The sequence below is a fragment of the Ailuropoda melanoleuca genome, chromosome 7 (genome assembly GCF_002007445.2).
Source record: "Ailuropoda melanoleuca isolate Jingjing chromosome 7, ASM200744v2, whole genome shotgun sequence".
NCBI lineage: Eukaryota > Metazoa > Chordata > Mammalia > Carnivora > Ursidae > Ailuropoda > Ailuropoda melanoleuca.
In genome coordinates, this window is record NC_048224.1 from 63,492,799 (window position 1) to 63,512,912 (window position 20,114).

At 36.0% G+C, this 20,114-nt stretch overlaps 1 protein-coding gene across 1 annotated transcript in view; it reads right to left on the bottom strand.

Moving 5' to 3' along the window:
- Positions 1-20,114, bottom strand: part of MICU2 (mitochondrial calcium uptake 2) — a 178,873-nt gene that overhangs the window by 95,692 nt on the left and 63,067 nt on the right. Inside the window, exons 3-4 of the mRNA XM_002928927.4 lie at positions 1,502-1,533; positions 1,315-1,390 (exon numbers count right to left, since the gene is read on the bottom strand). Coding sequence (XP_002928973.1) covers positions 1,315-1,390; positions 1,502-1,533 — 108 coding nt within the window. The remainder of the gene's footprint in view (positions 1-1,314; positions 1,391-1,501; positions 1,534-20,114) is intronic.

The following is a 20,114-nucleotide window of genomic DNA, read 5'->3' on the forward strand; positions in this document are numbered from 1 at the left end:
AGAACCGCTTCATCTCTGAAACTATAAATCTAAACACTTTATGACCACAAGTTCTTTTCTGCTCTCGGTCTCCTACCACACCTATTCTTCAACCTCACTGGCAGCTCTCTCTTGACTGCCCCACTTTCTTCTTTTCATCTCCCTTTTACTATTCTACTTTCTTCTCTATAATCTTGCTTAGATTCCATGGCTCATTACTTAAAACCTCTCTTGCCCCCAACAGCCTTAACACCCTAGTCTGTGACTCTTCTTCCACCCATCTGCTCAGCAAAATCCTAAATCCAGTACAACTGTCCAACATTTCTATTCCTACATGTATTCTGCAGGAAAAGCATCACACAATTGCACCGATCGGTGACTCTTCTTTCATGACCTACATTATTTTCAGATCCCTTGAGGCTTCCTAGAATTCTATGTTTCTCTGGTCTGGTCTCTTTCCATATCACAGAAGCTACTTCAAATATTCCTTCTCCATACGTCCTACTTTATAAAGAAAATCAAAGCTATCCAGAACAACCTGCTTCTACTTCTTGCCACTAAATTTGCAAATACCTGCATTAAGTACTCACCTGTTCATCCTTTCCTACTGATACAATGGAACAGCTACGCACTCTGTGGAATACTGATCCTTCCATTTTTGCTGTGAAGACAATCCTTTCTCTCCCATTTTTCAGGATTCTGTCCCATTCATACTTCCTCTTATATTTTATTATATAATATATATTATATATCTCTTCCTTTCATTGATAAGAAATGTGCTCAAGTCTCTTCATCTAACATTAACCAGCATTCCCCTGGCCTTTTGTCTCTGCCCTCAGCTACTGACCTTTAAATCCCTTTGCTCACACCCATGTCTCTCAAGTGGCCTGAATGTAATTTTCTCTTTCTCTAACACTTTCTCCTCTTGGCTTTTGTGATAACATTCTCCTGATTCTCCTCCACTTCTCTGATCACTCTGCCCTAGTCTCTTTCATGAGCACTGCTTCCTCTTCTACTCCCTTAAGTGTTGGCGTTCCTCTGGATCTCTCTGAAACCTTCTCTTGCCACATTCCTCCTCCCTAGGCTTTAATTAAAACTGGTGTTTTAATAAAGTTGTAATCTCTCAGAGAGTTTGAGAAAGATATTTCTTACTTAATGAGTATTTTATTATGATTTAAAAACATCTATTAAAGAACATAGAATTAAAACATTTTCTACATTGGCTCTCTACTGTATATTCTCTACTATATGGTTGCAGACCTCACGACAATTCCTTAACAATACCCTGGTTAAATAAAACAAGTAAACAGAAATTTAATAACAAATCAAAATTACCTTTATCGCCAAGGTCTCTAAAAAAGGTTGATCCACAACGAGCTGGGTGGATTCCTGCCAGTATATCCTCGATATCCTTTGAATACATATTAAAATCTTTAAATTTAATTTATAAAAGTTCATTTTCTATGTCATCAAAAAACAAAAAGAAAGGAAGAAAGAATTCTCTCCCACACACACTGCTCACCTTTTTTGTTAGCTTCTTCACTGAAGTTTTACCTACAGCAAAGAAGAAACATTATTTAGTACCCATATTCATTGGTAAAACTCAACTTCCACAAAGAAAGAAAATCATTTAAAAGACAAAACAAACAAATAAATACTTATAAGAAAATAAAACTTTGGCAATTTAGCTAATATCTTTAAACTAGAGTTAAGAGCCAGAGAATTCTAGGTCTAAACACAAAGATACTATGGGTTTTTATAAGACCTACTTTTCAATTTCACTCACCCTACTTTATCTTATCACCATTTTTGACTTCTCTTAGTTGTCTGCATCATAAATAAACTGTCAAATATGATTTAAAAAATCTTGTTGCTTTCACTGATTAAAAAATACACATTCATCTTTCAGGAAGTACCTTTTTAAACCCTGAAAAGTTCTCTTAAGTTTATAGCCCTCTAGTAAATTTAAAAGTCTACCAAACATGTCAACATGACTATCCATTCTAATGTTATTTTTAATAATTTCCTATTGGATAACAGGGATTTAGAATTCTTTCAGGTGTTTAGCCATCCTCTTTATTTTTACATCATTTTCCTCTTGCCCACTATAATTCTAAAGCATTCAGTTGCTTCTTTTGTTGAGACTTATTCTGATGATAGCCTCAAGTCATTTACACATCTAGAATACTGAAAAATGTCTTATGTTGTTTCTTACATAAGCCATATGCATCACAAACTTCCCTTTCTGCTCTCAAGATTATCTTGTCTATGAAGTTCCTTCAGCACAATTACATGGTCTCTGAAGGTTCAGGTGACAGGTTAAAAAAAATGAATACTTTTAGATGTGCCTTTTCTGTACTTTAGGATGCTTAATTTGGACTGTAAATCTACTGGGCACAAATTCTATCATTTGCTGTTAATAAACTGTCACGATTTTAGTTTTGCATTATTAATGAAAACAGTAGTTGCGAATATGACTATCATTGTTAGAGACATCTATGACCATGTTTATAAACTTCGGTGTTACTATTTTGGGATAATTTTAAACTATGTGTCACCAATGATAAAGAACCCTAGATTCTAATGTTAGGTGTTAATATAGCCTTAGATCATCCAGTAGACAAAAGTTATCAGCTAAATTACAAACCTAGGGGCTTATGTGAATGTGTATACAGAAACATGTGGTTATACAATGCTAGTAACAAACGCCAGAAAACTATATAATAGATATATTTTATTTACCTTTGTGTATTCTATTAAAAAAAAGAAATTGATCATGATTCACATACCTTAAATTGCTTTTCTTCAAGTCATGTTCAAATTATTCATTACCAGAGGCACTTTTATTTTTAGACAATTAAGGTTACTCCCCAGAGAGATTAATCCTTGTACCCAAATGAAAAAAGTATTCTAGGAAGTGATAACTGACATCTTGAAGGTGACAATATGGACAATAAGTAATAAGATTATTTCTAAGGGGTCTTATATTTGCTTCATATCTAGATCTCTTTTTGGTCTTTTAAAAATCTTTGTGCTTAAAAAAATCCTTCTACTTGAAACTGAGTGAGGAAAGGTTAGTATTTGCTTCCCTGCAGCTAGAAGTCTTGATGCCAAATACCTAAGACGGTAAAATTCAATACTATATGAATAAAATACAACAATAAAGTCATGAATTAATTGATAATATAACACCAGAATCACATGTAAGAATGAAATTGTAAAACCCTATTTAGCCAGATTCCGTATCTGTCCTTCCTTTTATGTAGCCCAGTGATTAGCATTTAATATCTGCTGAATAACTGAATAAAAATTAGAAAAGATTCCAGAATATCTTCTTAGATCCCTGCCTTTAAGTGGCTAATAATTTATTATCCTTATCTTATAAATAAAACAAATAAGACTGACTGATGGGCAAGAGGAATGAGGTCACAATATGGGCACTGGGGGATTTTTCTTTTCATCCAGATTTTTCAGAAATAGGTATTAGATGCCTTCAGTTCCATTAAAGTAGTAATTGGGAACCACTGCAACACTTCAGGAAACTTCACAGAACTGAATGATTAGGCAAGAGATGATTATAGAGGTAACACTGGTTATTTCATGTTGATTACAAGTTCTGCTTGGTACCTGAATACATATTTGATTATCAGAAATGGAGAGACTGTGTACCTAATGAGCTTCTCTTGTAAAAAATATTTTTTCAGGATGGAATCAATAATTAGAAAATAAATTATTTTAGCTGACAAAAAGAGGTCATTCTCTTATACAAAATTCATTTTAAGATAAAAAAAAATTACTCAGCCATCAGAAAGAACGATTATCCAACATTTGCAGCAACATGGACGGGACTGGAGGAGATTATGCTAAGTGAAATAAGTCAAGCAGAAAAAGACAATTATCATATGTTTTCACTCATTTATGGAACATAAGAAATAGCAGGAAGATCGGGAGAAGGAGAAGGAAGGGAAGAATGAAGGTGGGATAAACAGAAGGGGGAATGAACCATGAGAGACTATGGACTCTGGGAAACAAACTGAGGGCTTCAGAGGGGAGGTGGGTGGGGGACTGGGATAGGCTGGTGATGGGTATTAAGGAGGGCACATATTGCATGGTGCACTGGGTGTTATATGCAAACAATGAATCATGGAACACTACATCAAAAACTAAGGATGTACGGTATGGCGACTAACATAACATAATAAAAAATTATTATTAAAAAAGATTACTATGAATTGAACACAAAATAAAACAATCTAATTATATATCAAATTGAAAAAAAAAAGTCAGAGTTACCAGGGGTGAACATCTAATTTCTCTTGTTTCCTCTTTCTCCTAAGTTAATAAACTTTTCCTTGAGTAACAGAAGGTCTTGTAGTGTTTCAAATCCAGAACACTAGGGTAGGGGATGTCTCACCCAGGTGTGCCTACTTGTATACCACTTGTTCATGAACTGTACCAAGGAGACCACAGATCAAAGTAAGAGGTCCATGGTCTGATCTGTGGTGTGATCAGCTATGACCTTTGTTCTTCTGACAATAATTACAACATCAGGACATATTAAATATACCCAAATATTTTTGGCCACATTTTCTTAAGAATGAAACCCATCTGTACCTAAACTAAATTTTTTTTTGTCTGTTTGGTCTGTCTGGTTTTCTTTGGAGGGAGGGAAAAACTCCTGCTTTTCTTTTTTAGGTTATTTCTACTTTCACACACATAAAAAATCATCCAGTCTTTTTATATGCATAGCTATTTCATATATATTCATGTACTCATATATGGAAATGACAGAATGCGGGAAAAACTTAACAGCAAAAAGGTAGAGCTAGAGTTGAGGCTATAATGTTTTATTATATGAGCATGAAGAATGGAAAATACATTGTGGCTTTTCTTGGCAGGGGAAGGCACAGATCTTGAAGATCTATGAAGCACTACAATGGAATTCTGGCTCAGGAAGAATGTTTTTTAAAGGTCTCCACCTCTTGTAGAGATTCCACCATGTGGCTTTCACTATTTACAGAGGATTTCTGAAGTAAAAATCAGGAAAAAGCACATCTTGTTACAGGCAAACAGCCATTTTAATACTTAAAATAAGTAAAACTGCATTAAACATATTAAGTATTGTTACAGGTCAAATAAATCTTTACCCAAAATAAAGTTATTTGATGACTGCAACTATAAAAATATTATTAATGGTATCTAATTCAATTTCATTTTGCTGGAGGTAAGTGGACTTTTGATACATAACAATTAGACAACAGAGACACTGCCATCATTTTATATCTTCTGCATGAATATATGGAACAACTCGGCATCAATGTTAGAATTAGTATAAGACAGAACTAGTTACTCCAATAATTGCTTGAATTCAGTCACAGCTATTATGGAAACTGAGGGAGAAAATGACACATTAGCAAAACAAACTTCCTAATATCACTAATAAAAGTGATAACTGGAGGAAAAAAAAGGAGGGCAAATTAAATGGTGCTATTTTCCTTCAACAAAGCATGTGGCTTGCTTATTTCTGCTGGAACATTTAAATAGTGAGAGCAAGAGATATCCTCTGGTTGGTATTTCTTCTAGAGGGAGACAAAGAGTGATCTCCTAAAATGTATGAAAGTGGCCTACTTGTCAACTTTGCTGAACTGCTCTTCAAATAAATTTAAATTATTTTTGAAGGGAAAAAAAGTGACTTTTTTTTTGCAGCCTCAAGTATTATGAAATAATAACATTATACACAACAAATTAATTACAGTTTAAGAGCTGATATAAAGGGGGAAATACAGCAGCTAAGAAACTAAATAATGGGGAGGTGCGAAGATAGGGAAAGCTTCTCCAAATAAGAGATGCTGAAGTGAACATCTGAAGAGTTAGCATGAACTAGCTCAGAGAAGTGGGGTTAAAAGCATTGTGGGAACAGCATGTGCAGTACTAAGACAGGGAGAGTTGGAACACTCGAGGAACAGAGAGTAGGGCTTGTCAGTCACTTCTGTTGTGATGAGGAGAGAGAGGGCAAGTGGTAATTTTGGTGGCAGGAAGCTGAGGTAATTACTATCTAAAGACTTCTATTTTCTCTTTGAGGTGATCAGGCAGTTTGCTAGAACATGTAGGAGAAAGTGTAAGAAACTTAGCATGACACATCAGAGACTGCCAATATAAAGAAAAACAACTGATTTTCATATAGAGATGCGATAACCTGGCCCTGATAACTCATTTTAGTAGTTTTATTATTTGTAGATGCTTTGGGGTTTTCTACATAGATAACATGTCTCTGACCAAATATAGCTTTAGCTCTTCCTTTTAAATCTATAGGCCTCATTTTTTTTCTTGCCTTTTCGCACTGGCTAGGACTTCCAGTACAGTGTTGAATGTAAGTAGTAAGAATGGAGAGCCTTGCCTAGTTCTTGATCTTGGGGGCAAAGCAGTCAATCTTTTACCATTAAAAATGATATTAGCAACTGGCTTTATGTCCATATAGCCTTCAGGACCTAGCCTCAATAGTGCTATAGTGTCATTTCCAGGCATGTCCTGTGAACAGGAGCAGTTACAAAGTTTCAAGGGGAGGAGACAAAGGCTCTACCTCTTGTTAGCAAAGTTGTGGAAGAGTATATAGAACCAGAAATAGTACTGCAGCCATTTTTGGAAATACAATCTGCCACAGCACCTTAACTGATTTATCACCTCATGTGCAATATGATCTTGTGTTCTTCACCAAAGGAAATTCTATCTATTCTTCTCATACCTCAGTTAAGTCTTGATTACTCCAGCCCTTACTGACCTCTCCACTGAAACTTTACCACACTGAAGACCATCTATTACCCACTCTTATACTAGATTGTAAATTCTACTAATACAACGACATCTGCTTTACTCACCACTATATCCCAATGCCCAACACAGTGCCTCTGGGTTTTAAACCTGTTCTTCTCACACAGGAAAATGCATACTCCCCAGTTGGGGGTGGGTTGGTGATGAGCCAGGGGGCATGGAAGTCTTAAGTTATTTGCCATGATGCAGTTTGACAACTAAGGGAATTCTTATTGGGCTCCATCTTAAGTATGTGTGTGTTTCTAAGAAAGCCCTTAGACATGTTTAATGGTGTAGAATGAACGACTGGAAAATTTGATACTTTTGTATAGTTTTCCAACGCAGTTATACTTTGTATAGTTTTCCAACGCAGTTATACTTACCCCCCTGGTCTACTCAAGTACTGACTTCATGTTTAACTGGAGGAATGGGAATAAGACTTCTTAGTGAGTCCTAGAGGCCTAACACAGCAACCGTTTTTTGGAAAATGAGTTTATCATCAATCTGTGCTTTTAAAACTTTTTAATTATATATATATATATATATATATATAAAAGCTACCTCCTATAAATCAGTTCACTTTTCTATTAAAATTACACTAGATGAATGTTTTGGTTTACATACTTGCTTAGACCCACAAGAAGGTCTCTGATATTAGAAAAGCATGTATCATTTTTTTTATTATTTTAGTGTCTCCATTTATGTTTCCTAAAGCATAATTTTAAAACCAATATTTTCAATTGGGTACAAGAGTTGGTATTTTTTATACATGCATTTTGCATAGCTTTATTATGACAGATTTATGATATATTTCATATACCAAAAAGCCATCCATTAAGCTGTATAGTTCAATAGTTTTTTGTATATTCACAGATTTGTACAATTATCACTACAACCTAATTTCAGAACATGTCATCACCCCAAAAAGAGTGAAAACCCATTAGCAGTTACTCTTCCCCTATTCCTAGGCAAACGCTAATCTACTTTCTGTCTCTATAGATCTGCTCTAGACATTTCATATAAATGGAATCATACAGTCAGTCACATTTGTGACTGGCTTCTTTCATTTAGCATAATGTTCTCAAGGTTGATGCATGTTGAAGCATGTATCAGTACTTCACTTAGAGCCAGATGATATTTCATTGTGTGAATCTACCATATTTCGTTGATCCATTCATCTGTTGGTGGACATTTGGGTTGTTTCTGTTTGTTGGCTATTGTGAATAATGTTGCTATGAACATTCACGTGCAAGTTTTTGTGTGGAGTTATGTTTTTACTTCTCTTGGATGGTACACCTACGAGTAGAAATGCTGGGTCATATTGGTACTTCTATGTTTAACATTTTGAGGAAATGCTGAATTGTTTCCCAAAGTGGCTGTACCAGTTTACATTCCCGTAAGTAATGTGTGAGGATTTCAATTTCACCACATCCTTGTCAAAGACCTATCTTTCAATACAAGACATTTGAAGCATAAACTTAAAACTAAAGAAATCTGGAATATCTTGAAATCACAATGGGCTATGTGAGACAGGGCACTATCTCAGGTGCCCCAACAATGAATGCACAAAGGTTTGAACTGCATGAGTCCACTTATACATGGGTTTTTTCAATAATACATATAGTACTGTAAATGTATCTTCTCTTCCTTATGATTTTCTTAATAACATTTTTTCTCTAGCTTACTTTATCGTAATACAGTATAAAGTATGTATAACATACAAAATGGGTGTTGACTATTTATGTTACCAGTAAGGCTATTAGTAATTAAGTTACTGGGGAGTCAAAAGTTATATATGGATTTTTGACTACATGGGGGGTTGGCACCCCTAACCCCTGCATTGTTCAAGGATCAACTGTACTGTGAAGAACCTACTTCAAACACAACTAGTAAAACTGAAACTAAGCATAAGCTATAGTCAATTTAAAAGGCATAAAACAAACTAAGAAGTTTTAAAAAAAATGTACGTTTTGGGGGCACCTGGGTGGCTCAGTCAGTTAAGCGGCTTACCTTTGGCTCAGGTCATGATCTCAGGCTCCTGGGATTGAGCCACATGTCAGGCTCCCTGCTGAGCAGAGAGTCTCCTTCTCCCTCTGTGCTCTTTCTCTCTCTCTCAAATAAATAAATAAAATCTTAAAAAAGAAAATGCAAGTTTTGGGGCGTTTGGCTGGCTCAGGTAGAAGAATGTGCAACTCCTGATCTTGGGGTCATGAGTTCGAGCCCCAGATGGGTGTAGAGATTACTTAAAAATGAATAAATATATAAAAAAACTTAAAAAAAATAAAATGTAAGGTTTATTAGTGGGGAGATGTAATTGAGCCTAAACCCTATTATCTCTTTAAGAAATTTTATAGAAACAACTACATAGAACTCTTCTTAGTCACACAACAGCATTTTAAAAACTAGATAAAATATTTCAGTAAAATCATCCCCAATTTTTTCACTGAAAAAGAAAGAAGATGGTGCAAAGACTTCTTTAGGGAAACAGTCTTTTCAACAAATGGTACTGGGACAACTTGGATGGATATCCAAATGCAAAAGAATGAATTTGGACCCCTACCTCTTACCATATACAAAAATTAACTTGAAACGTATCATAGATCTAAATATAAGAACTAAAACTATAAAACTTTTAAAACAGATGAAAATCTTCATGAACTTATAGTGAGCTTACAGTTTATTCTATATGACATCACAGCACAAGCAACCGAAGGTAAAAATGGACAAACTGGACTTCGTCAAATTTAAAAACTTTTGTGTATTAAAAGAAGACTATCAAAAAAGGGAAAAGATAACACACAGAATGGGAGAACATTTCTGCAAGTCATTTATCTGATAATCGTCTAGTATTCAGAATTTATAAAGAACTCTTACAACTCAACACTAAAAAGCTAAATAAGCCAAGTAAAAATGGGTAAAAAATATGAATTTTTTTGGAAAAATTTTTACAAAGACATTCAAGTGACCCACGTGCACACAAATAGATGCTCAATATCATTCATTAGGAAAAGGCATATGAAAACTACAAGGTAACACTTTACACTCACTAGCATGGCTATAATAAAAAACAAAAATCAGAAAATGACAAGTTTAGAGGAGGATGTAGAGAAAGTAGAACCCTCATACTCTCATATAAAAATGGTGCAGCCTCTCTGGAAAACAGTGGCAATTCCTCAAAAAGTTAAACAGAATTACCATATGACCTCGTATTCCACTCTTAGCTATATACCCAAGAAAAGTGAAAACATTATGTACACACAAAAACCTGTACATGGATGTTCAGGGAAGTGTTTGGTTATCTATAATAACCAAAAAGTAGAAACAACCATCAACTGATGAATGAAAAAAGAATGTCATATCCATAAAATAGAATACACTCAGCCATTAAAAAAATGAAGTAATATATGCTATAACATAATGAACCTTGAGAATATTACGCTAACTGAAAGAAGTCAGACACAAAAGGACAAATACTGTATGATTCCACTCATGCGGTATCTAGAATAGGCAAATTCATAGAGACAGAAAGTAGATTAGGAATATAACAAAGAAGGAGGGAGAGGATGTTATTGATTGATCCCAGGGTCCTACCTCAAACCTTCGGAACCAACATCATCAGGGGAGGCAGGAACAGAACTTCAGATTTTTAACAAGGGGTCCAGGTGAATTTACTATCCAGCAAGCTTATAAAATTCTTTGTTACCACATTTGATTAGAAAGAATGAAATTATACCTAATTTTACAGAGCTAGAAACATTCTCAGAGAGACTTGGAGACTAGCCCCAAATCAACAGCTATAATAGTGGCAAAGATAAGAACTACGTATTTTAACTGCAACCATTTTAAAATTTAAGATTCATTTGTGGAATTCCAAAAGTCCAAGATAAATCCACAAGACACGGGCTAACATAAACAACTTTGGTACAGGCACCATAATAGATTCTATGGTCATCTTAATTACTTTTCAGAATAAACTATCAATCAATGCCAACAGGTTAAACTGAATTTGGCTTATTTATTTATTTGCTTAAAACCTATGTTTTAAGTATAAACACAGGCATGCAAGATATAGAGTTAAGGAACAGTCAGGACCAGCATGGGGCAAAATTCCCATGGTATCTTTTTACTGGCCTTATTCCTCTCTTCCGACACTCCTACATCTCTTCTGTGACATGTTTTTGCTTGCACTTGTCTTTTAGTAACAGAGGGTTAAGCTGTGACTTCATTCTTAAGGGGATTTATATTATAAGAGATCTCCTGATTGTGGGAAAACACTTTTCAAGAATCGAGCTAAAATCAAAGTCCAACAAGTGGTGGAACAGATATTTTTTATGGGGTAATGGTAGCACTAAGTTTTATTATTACCAATAATGATTATGAAGTGTAGCAGCATAAACAGGAGCTACAAACATCTGCTTTCTCTGTCTTAAGAAAGAGTTCTTAAGGTAAAAGATCACTCTATTATCTCAGCCCAGACACTTCTGGTTTTCCAAAGCTACATAAATTCATTAATGTTTGGTTTTCAGTTTTTAACCATTGAAACTTAAGCTGAGATGCAACTAAAAACACAAATGGGGTGGGGGACCAATTTTGGGAATAATGCTTATTGAAAAATCTTTAAAAGATACAGAAAAGAATTAAAGAATTAAAAATCACTCATAATTCGAGAATTCAGATGTAACGACTGCCAATATTTTTGCATTTTCCCTAAGAATAACAATTTTATGAAGTAGCTAAAATTTCAGAGCTCCCTATATGCCAGGAACTCAGCGCTCTACTTATATTACATTACTGAATCTTTACACTTTGAGGTAGGTACTAATAGCATTCCCGTTTCACTGATGAAGAAATTTAGGCTTGAAGAGTTTAAATAACTGCCCACAGACACATTACTACTAAGTGGCAGAGTCAGCGTCCAAACTCAGTTTCTGTGCTATTCCAGGACCTGTACTATCAACTATGCCACATAATAATACCACTGTTCTTTTTTCCCTCATTTTTGTATGCCAACTCCTACCAACCCTTGATCCCACTGGGTCCTACTATATGTTTGATGCCACCATCTTTTCATTATAACTTGCCTTCTTATGTTGTAATTTCCCACCCGGTGAGCTTTGATGGCCAACCATTATAATCATTTTCTTACTTCTATTTCCCTTTGTTATATGCTCTTGGCTGACCCCAACCCTTTTAGATCCAACTCTCTGCCTTCTCCATCCCAACACTGTACAGCTGAACATGGAGAAAAGTAACCACAATCAGTTCATTAGATTCATTTTAAATTCACAAGTAATGACCCCAACTGGGATTATAATAAGATTATTGGTGATCATATTACACTTCTCAAACCTTACTGTTTTTAGAAGACTACTTGGCAAAACTCCAATACCCCAACCGGTTCTTCATTGTCAGCTGATCAGCTGGATTCTTAATTGGCTGAGAAACAGAAACATAACTTCTACAAGCTCCCTCCATGTAGTATGCCTTTTCTAATGCCACGTTTCCACTGTTATTAGTCTCTCTCCTCTCTTGGCTTCTCTAGGACTTTGTCCTAGAAATTCTCTCTTTCCTGCACTGTCAAGTTTTCCTCTCATCTGTCCACACATATACAATTGTTTCTCCTGTCTTAAAAAAAATCCTCTCTTGCTCTCACTTCCACTTTCATCTACTGCTTCAACTTTCTCCTTTCTTTTATGTCAAACCCCTCAGTGTCTATTTTTGTTTCTTCCATTTTCTTTTTTCCCATTTCCATTAAAAACGACTTTAGTTAGGCTTTCTTTTACACCACCCCACCAAAACTGTTCCTATGAAAGTCACCAATAAACCCGCATGATGTCAAATCCAGTGGTCAATCCATTCATTTAATTTTTTGTTTTTAACTAAAGTGCAGTTGGCAAACAATATTATATTAGTGTCAGGTGTACAACACAGTGATTCAACATTTAACATACATTATGTTCACCACAAGTGTAGCTACCATCTGTCACCATACAAAGTTACTACAGTATTATTGACTATTCCCTATGCTGTGCTTTACATTCCCCTGACCTACTTATTTGATAACTGGAAGTGTGTACCTCCTAATCCCTCCTCATCTGTTTACCCATCCCATAATCCATCACCCCTTTGGCAACCACCAACTTGTTTTTTGTATTTATGAGTCTGTTTCTGTTTTGTTTATTCATCTGTTTTGGTTTTTAGATTACACATAGAAGTGAAATCATACTTTACTTGTCTTTCTCTTTTTTCACTTAGCCTAATGTCCTCTAGGTCCATCAATGTTGTTGTAAATGACAAGATTTTTTTTAAATTGCTGAGTAATATTCCATTGTGGTATACAGATATACCACACCTTTACTCCCCCTTTTTTCTATGAGTATAGTTGACACGCAATGTAACATTAGTTTCAGGTGTACAACACAGTGACTTGACAAGTTTATACATTATGCTTTGTTCACAAGTGTAGCTACCATTTGTCCCAAGATATACTGCATCTTTATCCATTTATCCACTGATGGACATTTGGGTTGCTTCCATATCTTGGCTATTGTAAATGATGCTGCAATGAACACAGGGGTGCAGATACCTATTCAAATCAGTATTTTCATATTCTTCAGGTAGATACCCAAAAGTGAAATTACTGGATAATATAGTATTTCTATTTTTAATTTTTTGAGGAATCACCATACTGTTTTCCATAGTAGTTGCACCAATTTACATTCCTACCAACATTGCACAAGGGTTCCCTTTATTCCACATCCTTGTCAGTACTTACATTTCTTATCTTTTTGATACTAGCCATTCTGACAGGTGTACAGTGATGTCACTGTGGTTTTGGTTTGCATTTCTCTGGTGATTAGTGATGTTCAGCATCTTGACATGTGCCTGCTGGCCATGTGTGTGTTTGTTTGTTTGTTTTTTTGAAAAATGTCTATTCAGGCCCTCTATCCCTTTTTTAATCAGATTGGATATTACCCCCTTATCAGATATATCATTTGCAAATATCTTTCCCATTTAGTAGGCTATCTTTTCATTTTGTTGTAGTGTCCTGTCCTTGCTGTGAAAGCTTTTTAGTTTGCTGTAGTCCCAATTGTTTATTATTACTTTTGTGGTCTTTGCCTGAGGAGACAGATCCAAAACAATATCGCTAAGACCAATGTCCAAAAATTTATCACTTATGTTTTCTTTTAGGAATTTTATGGTTTCAGGTATCATATTTAGGTCTTCAATCCATTTTATTTTTGTATGTGGCATAAGATAGTGGTCCAGTTTCTTTCTTTTGCATATAGTTGTCCAGATTTCCCAACACCATTTAAAGAAACTGTCTTTTCCCTATTTTGTAATCTCGTCTTCTTTGCTATAGATTAATTGACCATATAAATGTGGGTTTATTTCTGGGCTCTCTATTCTGTTCCATTGATCTATGTATCTATTTTTGTGCCAGTACCATACTGTTTCAATTACTACGACTTTGCAGTATAGTTTCAAATCTGGGAGTGTGATACCTCTAGCTCTGCTGTTCTCTCAAGACTGTTTGGCTATTATGGATCTTTCATGGTTCCATACAAATTTTAAGATCATTTGTTCTAGTTCTGTGAAAAAATGCTATTGGAATTTTAATTAGGGAAGAGAAATGCAACAGATTTCTGTATATTAATTTTGTATCCTGTGACTTTACTGAATTCACTTATTAGTTCTAACAGTTTTTTGGTGGAGTCCTTACAGTTTCCATATACAGTACCATGTCATCTGCAAATAGGGACAATTTTACTACTTCTTTTTCAATTTGGGTGTCTTTTCTTTCTTTTTTTTTGTCTGACGGCTGTGGCTAGCACTCCTAGTACTATGTTGAATAAAAGTGGTGAGAGTTAGTGGTAGGAAAGAAATGATAAAGATCAGACAAATAAATGAAATAGAAACTTAAGAAAAGATCAATATAACTAAGAGCTGGTTCTCTGAAAAGATAAACTCAAACTATTCCAAAAAGCTGAAGAAGTCTCAGGGAGTTAAGCTCTGCTGATTTTCAAAGCCAGATGTTATGGGGGCTTGCCTTCCTGATGCAGATCCCCAGGGAGGGGGTGCCTGATGTGGGACTTAATCCCGTCTTTCCCCAGGGTGAACCTCTGTGCCTTTGATATCCTTTTGGCTTGTAATTTTCTATGCTGGGGATTTGATTCCCCCTGAATCATGTCTCTGCCCCAAACCACTTGTCTTGATTTGGCTTTCCTGTCATGTCTTTAGCTGTGGAATAGCTATTCTACTAGTCTTCAGGCCGTTTTCAGAGTTACTCTACATGTAGTTGCAGCCTTGGTCTGTTTATAGGGAGAGGTGAACTCAATATCTTCCTACTCTGCCATCTTCCCCACACCACCTTCAATGGTCAATTCTTACTCCCTGTTTTACTTGTCATTGACACTTTTCATGGTTGATTATTCCTTCCTCCATGAAACACTTTCCTGCACTTCGTAACACTACTTTACTGGTTTTCCTTTTTTTAAACTGCCCCTACTCGGTTTCTTTTACTGCTTTCTCCCTCATCTCTCCAACTCTAAATGCCAGAACACCTCAGGGCTCATTCCTTTTACTGCTTATTTTTTCTATCTAAACTCATTTTTGCAGTCTCATCAAGTCTCTTAGCTTTAAATAGCATGAATTTATTGAAAAGTCTTAAATTTACACTTTTGGTTCTGTTTACTTTCTTACTCATATATCTAACTGCTTACTCACCATCTCTTCTTGGAGGTCTACTACAAACTCTTGTTAATGAATACCTACTATGTATCAAGTACTTTTCTGGGCATTCGGTCTATGTCAGTGAGTACAAGAGACAAAAATCCCTGCTGTCCTGGAACAGGCATTCTAGGGGTGGAACACAGACAATAAGCAATAAACTTAGAAGATAAGTAAATCAGATAGCGTACACATTAGATTGTGGTAAGCGCTATGAGAAAAACCTGAACAAGGTAAGAGCAATTAAAAGGGCTGCAGAATGAATGGATGGGGGTGTGTGTGGTGTGACATTACATTTCTTCATTGTTAAAGCAATTGAAGCAAACAGGGAGGGATTAGCCAAGAGATATCTGGACAATGTATTTCTGGCAAAGGGAACATCAGTACAAACGCCCTAGGGTAGGAGCATATTTGTTGTGTGAGGTAAAGCAAGATGGTCGTGTAGCTGGAATAGAGTGAGCTAAGAAGAGAGTAACAAGTGTTTTGGTTAGAGAGGTTATGGTGGTGGACAGATAACTTTATACTTCATGAAATATTTTAATATTAATTTTTCTAAATTTGGCCTAATGTATTTAGCTTGGATTTATGAGAAATGGAACAGCAGTAGATAGCAGGCTTATGTCCAGTCTTTGGAGAGAGGGCTAGAAATTTATGTTGTAGCTCTTGAGGATCTGGGCAGTCCCCTCCTTCACTGTTGTTTGGGCTGGCTTTTTAGCAATCTTTCTTATATTTCCACTGCAATACCTGCAAGTGAGGTTAAAAAAAAGGCCAATCTTAGAATATCTTTCATCCAATTCTGTGCCTCCTGCCTTGGTTTGGCCAGCTAAATAAAAATGCAGCTCTGTATGACCAAATGAATCAAAATAAAGTACTCTGAAAAAATTTGTAAAGTAGCCAGACACCGTACACCCTCTATGCTATTTTAACAGCATTTGTTCTAAGACATTATATAATATGTATGAGGTACACATTATAACAGAACAATACACTTAATTAAGCACACTGGCCAATTAGGCAAAAAGAAAAGTATGCCTGACCACAAAATTTTAGTTTTCTAACATAACATAATGTTCTAATAGCATAAAGACATATTATGGTACTCCTAAACACATTTTCAGCAACCTTTTAATTCTGAAGATGCCAAAATTCACTAAAATTACAATGTAAAAGGAATACAACAAACATAATATTCACCTAAAATAAGCAGCCTGCTAAAATAACCATGAGAAAAAGTCATAAGAAATTGGAGTATTTAAAAAAAATTTTAATTTAAATTCGACTTAATTAATATAAAATGTATGATTAGTTTGAGAGGTAGAATTCAGTGACTCATCGGTTGAATATAACACCCAGTGCTCATTACTTCAAGTGCCCTCCTTAATGCCTACCACCCACCCTCCACCCACCACTCCTCCAGCAACCCTCAGTTTATTCCCTATAGTTAAGAGTCTCTTATGGTTGCCGTCCTATTTTCTTATTTTTCCTTCCCTTTCCTTATGTTCATCCTTTGTTTGTTCCTTTGTTTCTAAAATTCCACATAAGAAATCATCTGGTATTTGCTTTTCTCTGACTGACTTATTTATTTATTTTTTTTAATTTTTTTTTTTAAAGATTTTATTTATTTATGCGACAGAGACAGAGAGAGAGACAGCCAGCGAGAGAGGGAACACAAGCAGGGGGAGTGGGAGAGGAAGAAGCAGGCTCATAGCGGTGGAGCCTGATATGGGGCTCGATCCCATAACACCAGGATCACGCCCTGAGCCGAAGGCAGACGCTTAACCGCCGTGCCACCCAGGCGCCCCTCTGACTGACTTATTTTGCTTAGCATAATACACTCTAGTTCCATCCACGCCATTGCAAATGGCAAGATTTCAGACTTTTTGATGGCTGAATAATGTTTCATTGTATAAATTCACCACATCTTCTTTATCCATTCATCTGTCGATGGACGTCTGGGCTCTTTTCATAGTTTGGCTATTGTGGACATTGCTGCTATAAAAATTGGGGTGCATGTGCCCCTTTGACTCATTGTTTGTATCCTCTAGATATATACCTAGTAGTACAATTGTTGGGTCATAGGTAGCTCTATTTTTAACTTTTTGAGGAACCTCCATACTGTTTTCCAGAGTGGCTGCACGAGTTTGCATTCACACCAACAGTGTAAGAGAGTTCCCCTTTCGCTGTGTTACCAACATCTGTTTTCCTGAGTTATTAATCTTAGCCATTCTGACCAGAGTGAGGTAGTATTTCATTGTGGTTTTGATTTGTATTTCCCTCATGCCCAGTGATGCTGAGCATTTTTCCATGTTGTCTGTTGGCCATTTGTATATCTTCTTTGGAGAAATGTCTGTTCATATCTTCTGCCCATTTCTTGACTGAATTTTTTGTTTTTCTGGATGCTGAGTTTGATAAGCTCTTTATAGATTTTGGATACTAGCTCTTTATCTGACAAGACATTTGCAAATATCTTCTCCTATTCTGTAGGGTGCCTTTAGGTTTGTAAATTTGACTATTTTTAAGAACATTTCTCCAAATAAAATTTAAGTGTACTTCTCATAACAAGGATATATTGCTGCTTTGTTACATACATACCTTTATTACAAAAGAGTTGGTTTTTAAGTTGCTCTGTATGAATGAAGCAAAGGGAACGATACAGAGAAGTAGGCACAAGTCAGAGCAACAAGGGCTCTGAGTGTTAGGCTAAAAGTTATGGGAAACACTAAATAATTTTAAGTAGGAGGATCAATTGTTGGTATGGGTAAAAAGATGTCTACATTGAAGGAAAGGAGGTTGTTACAAAAATCCAGGGAGAAGTGCTGGGAGCCTAAAATAAGGCAAAGGAAATAAGAATAGAGAAAGACAAATAAAAGAGAAATTAAGGAGGCAGATCTTGGTGATGAACTGGATACAAAAGATGAGGGAGATGGAGATGGAGATATCTATGAAAACTCCCAAAAGACTGTGAGTGACTTAGGGAAGTGATCAAGGTTGTCCCATCACAAAAAAGATACAGGGAAAGAAAAGACTTGATGGGAAAGAAGATGAATTCATTTTCAGACATGTTAAGTTCTTGATGCCTGTGGGCACAACACACAAGTGTCTAACGGGCAGCTAAGATATGTGCTTCTAGTGGCCAACAGAGTTTGAGGCTAAAGACAAAAATATCTTGGGGCGCCTGGGAAGCGCAGTCGTTAAGCATCTGCCTTCGGCTCAGGGCGTGACCCCGGCATTCTGGGATCGAGCCCCACATCAGGCTCCTCCACTGGGAGCCTGCTTCTTCCTCTCCCACTCCCCCTGCTTGTGTTCCCTCTCTCGCTGGCTGTCTCTCTGTCAAATTAATAAATAAAATCTTTTAAAAAAAAAGACAAAAATATCTAAAGTAACAGTCACTTAACTAGTTGCAGTCATGAGTGACAATAAAATCATTCAGGAATTATGTATAAAGTGAGCAGAGCTGAAGGGAGCATAGGAAGAAGAGGAACCGTGAAAGCAACTGAGAAGTAATGAATACAGGGAGAACAAAGCTTCAAGAAGGGAGTAAATGCTATTAAAAGACCAATTAAGAAGCAGGCAGAAAAAACAGCCACTGGTCTTGGCAATTTGAAAGTCACTGGTAATGTGAAAAATAATACTCAGTAGAGAGGTGAGAGAAGCAGCCAGGTTGTGGTGCACCAAGGAGTAGTGAGTTGTAAAGGAAGGAGGACAGACAGCTGAAATCTGGCTGATAAGAGAACAGCCAGAGAGAAAAATATCATGTTAGGGATTTTTCAAGATAGTAAAGACATAAGACTACTTATAAATTTCAGAGAAGGAAGCACAGAGAAAAACAATGACAAAACTAGAGATGGTGGGAGAAAGCTAATTAGGGATGTGGAAATGCTTTAGACAATCCAGGTGAAGAACATGAATTTAGTGGCTCCAACCTGCAGAACCATGTGATTTTCTCCCAATAGTTCTTAGCAGGCTAGGTTCAATAAGAACAAAGGAGAAAGATATTTGAAAGCAATTATTAGTGAGTGACAAAATGACAAACCATGTAGCTACACAAAAGGAAGAAAATCCAGAAGAGGTGAGAGTTTGGGAATAATGGAATTATTGAGATTAGAAGCTTTTCTGAGGTCAAGAATAGGTGTATTGGGTATTAGGAAGTGGGTAAAGTGGAAGGATAATTGATACTTAGTTGCCAGAGAGTGGGCTTCTGTAATTTGCAATTTCTAAACTGGAGCAATTCCAGGTAATGGACATGGGATGTGAATAAGAATACAGGTCACCGGAATTGAGAACCAAAGAACTGTAGGTTAAAGAAATTTAGTAAAAAACAGCAACTTAGCACATGCCTGGAGCACTGGGTGTTATACGCAAACAATGAATCATGGAACACTACATCAAAAACTAATGATGCACTGTATGATGACTAATGTAACATAATAATAAAAAAAAAGAAAACAGCAACTTCAATGTAAAAAAACCTAAATAAGGGAAAATGGTGTTTCAACCACATAACCTAGATCTCAAAGGAGCATGCTTTTACGGTATTTAGAGTATGCAACGGGGAATTAAGGATGACACTGATCTCCCCCAAACCCAGGAGAAAATGA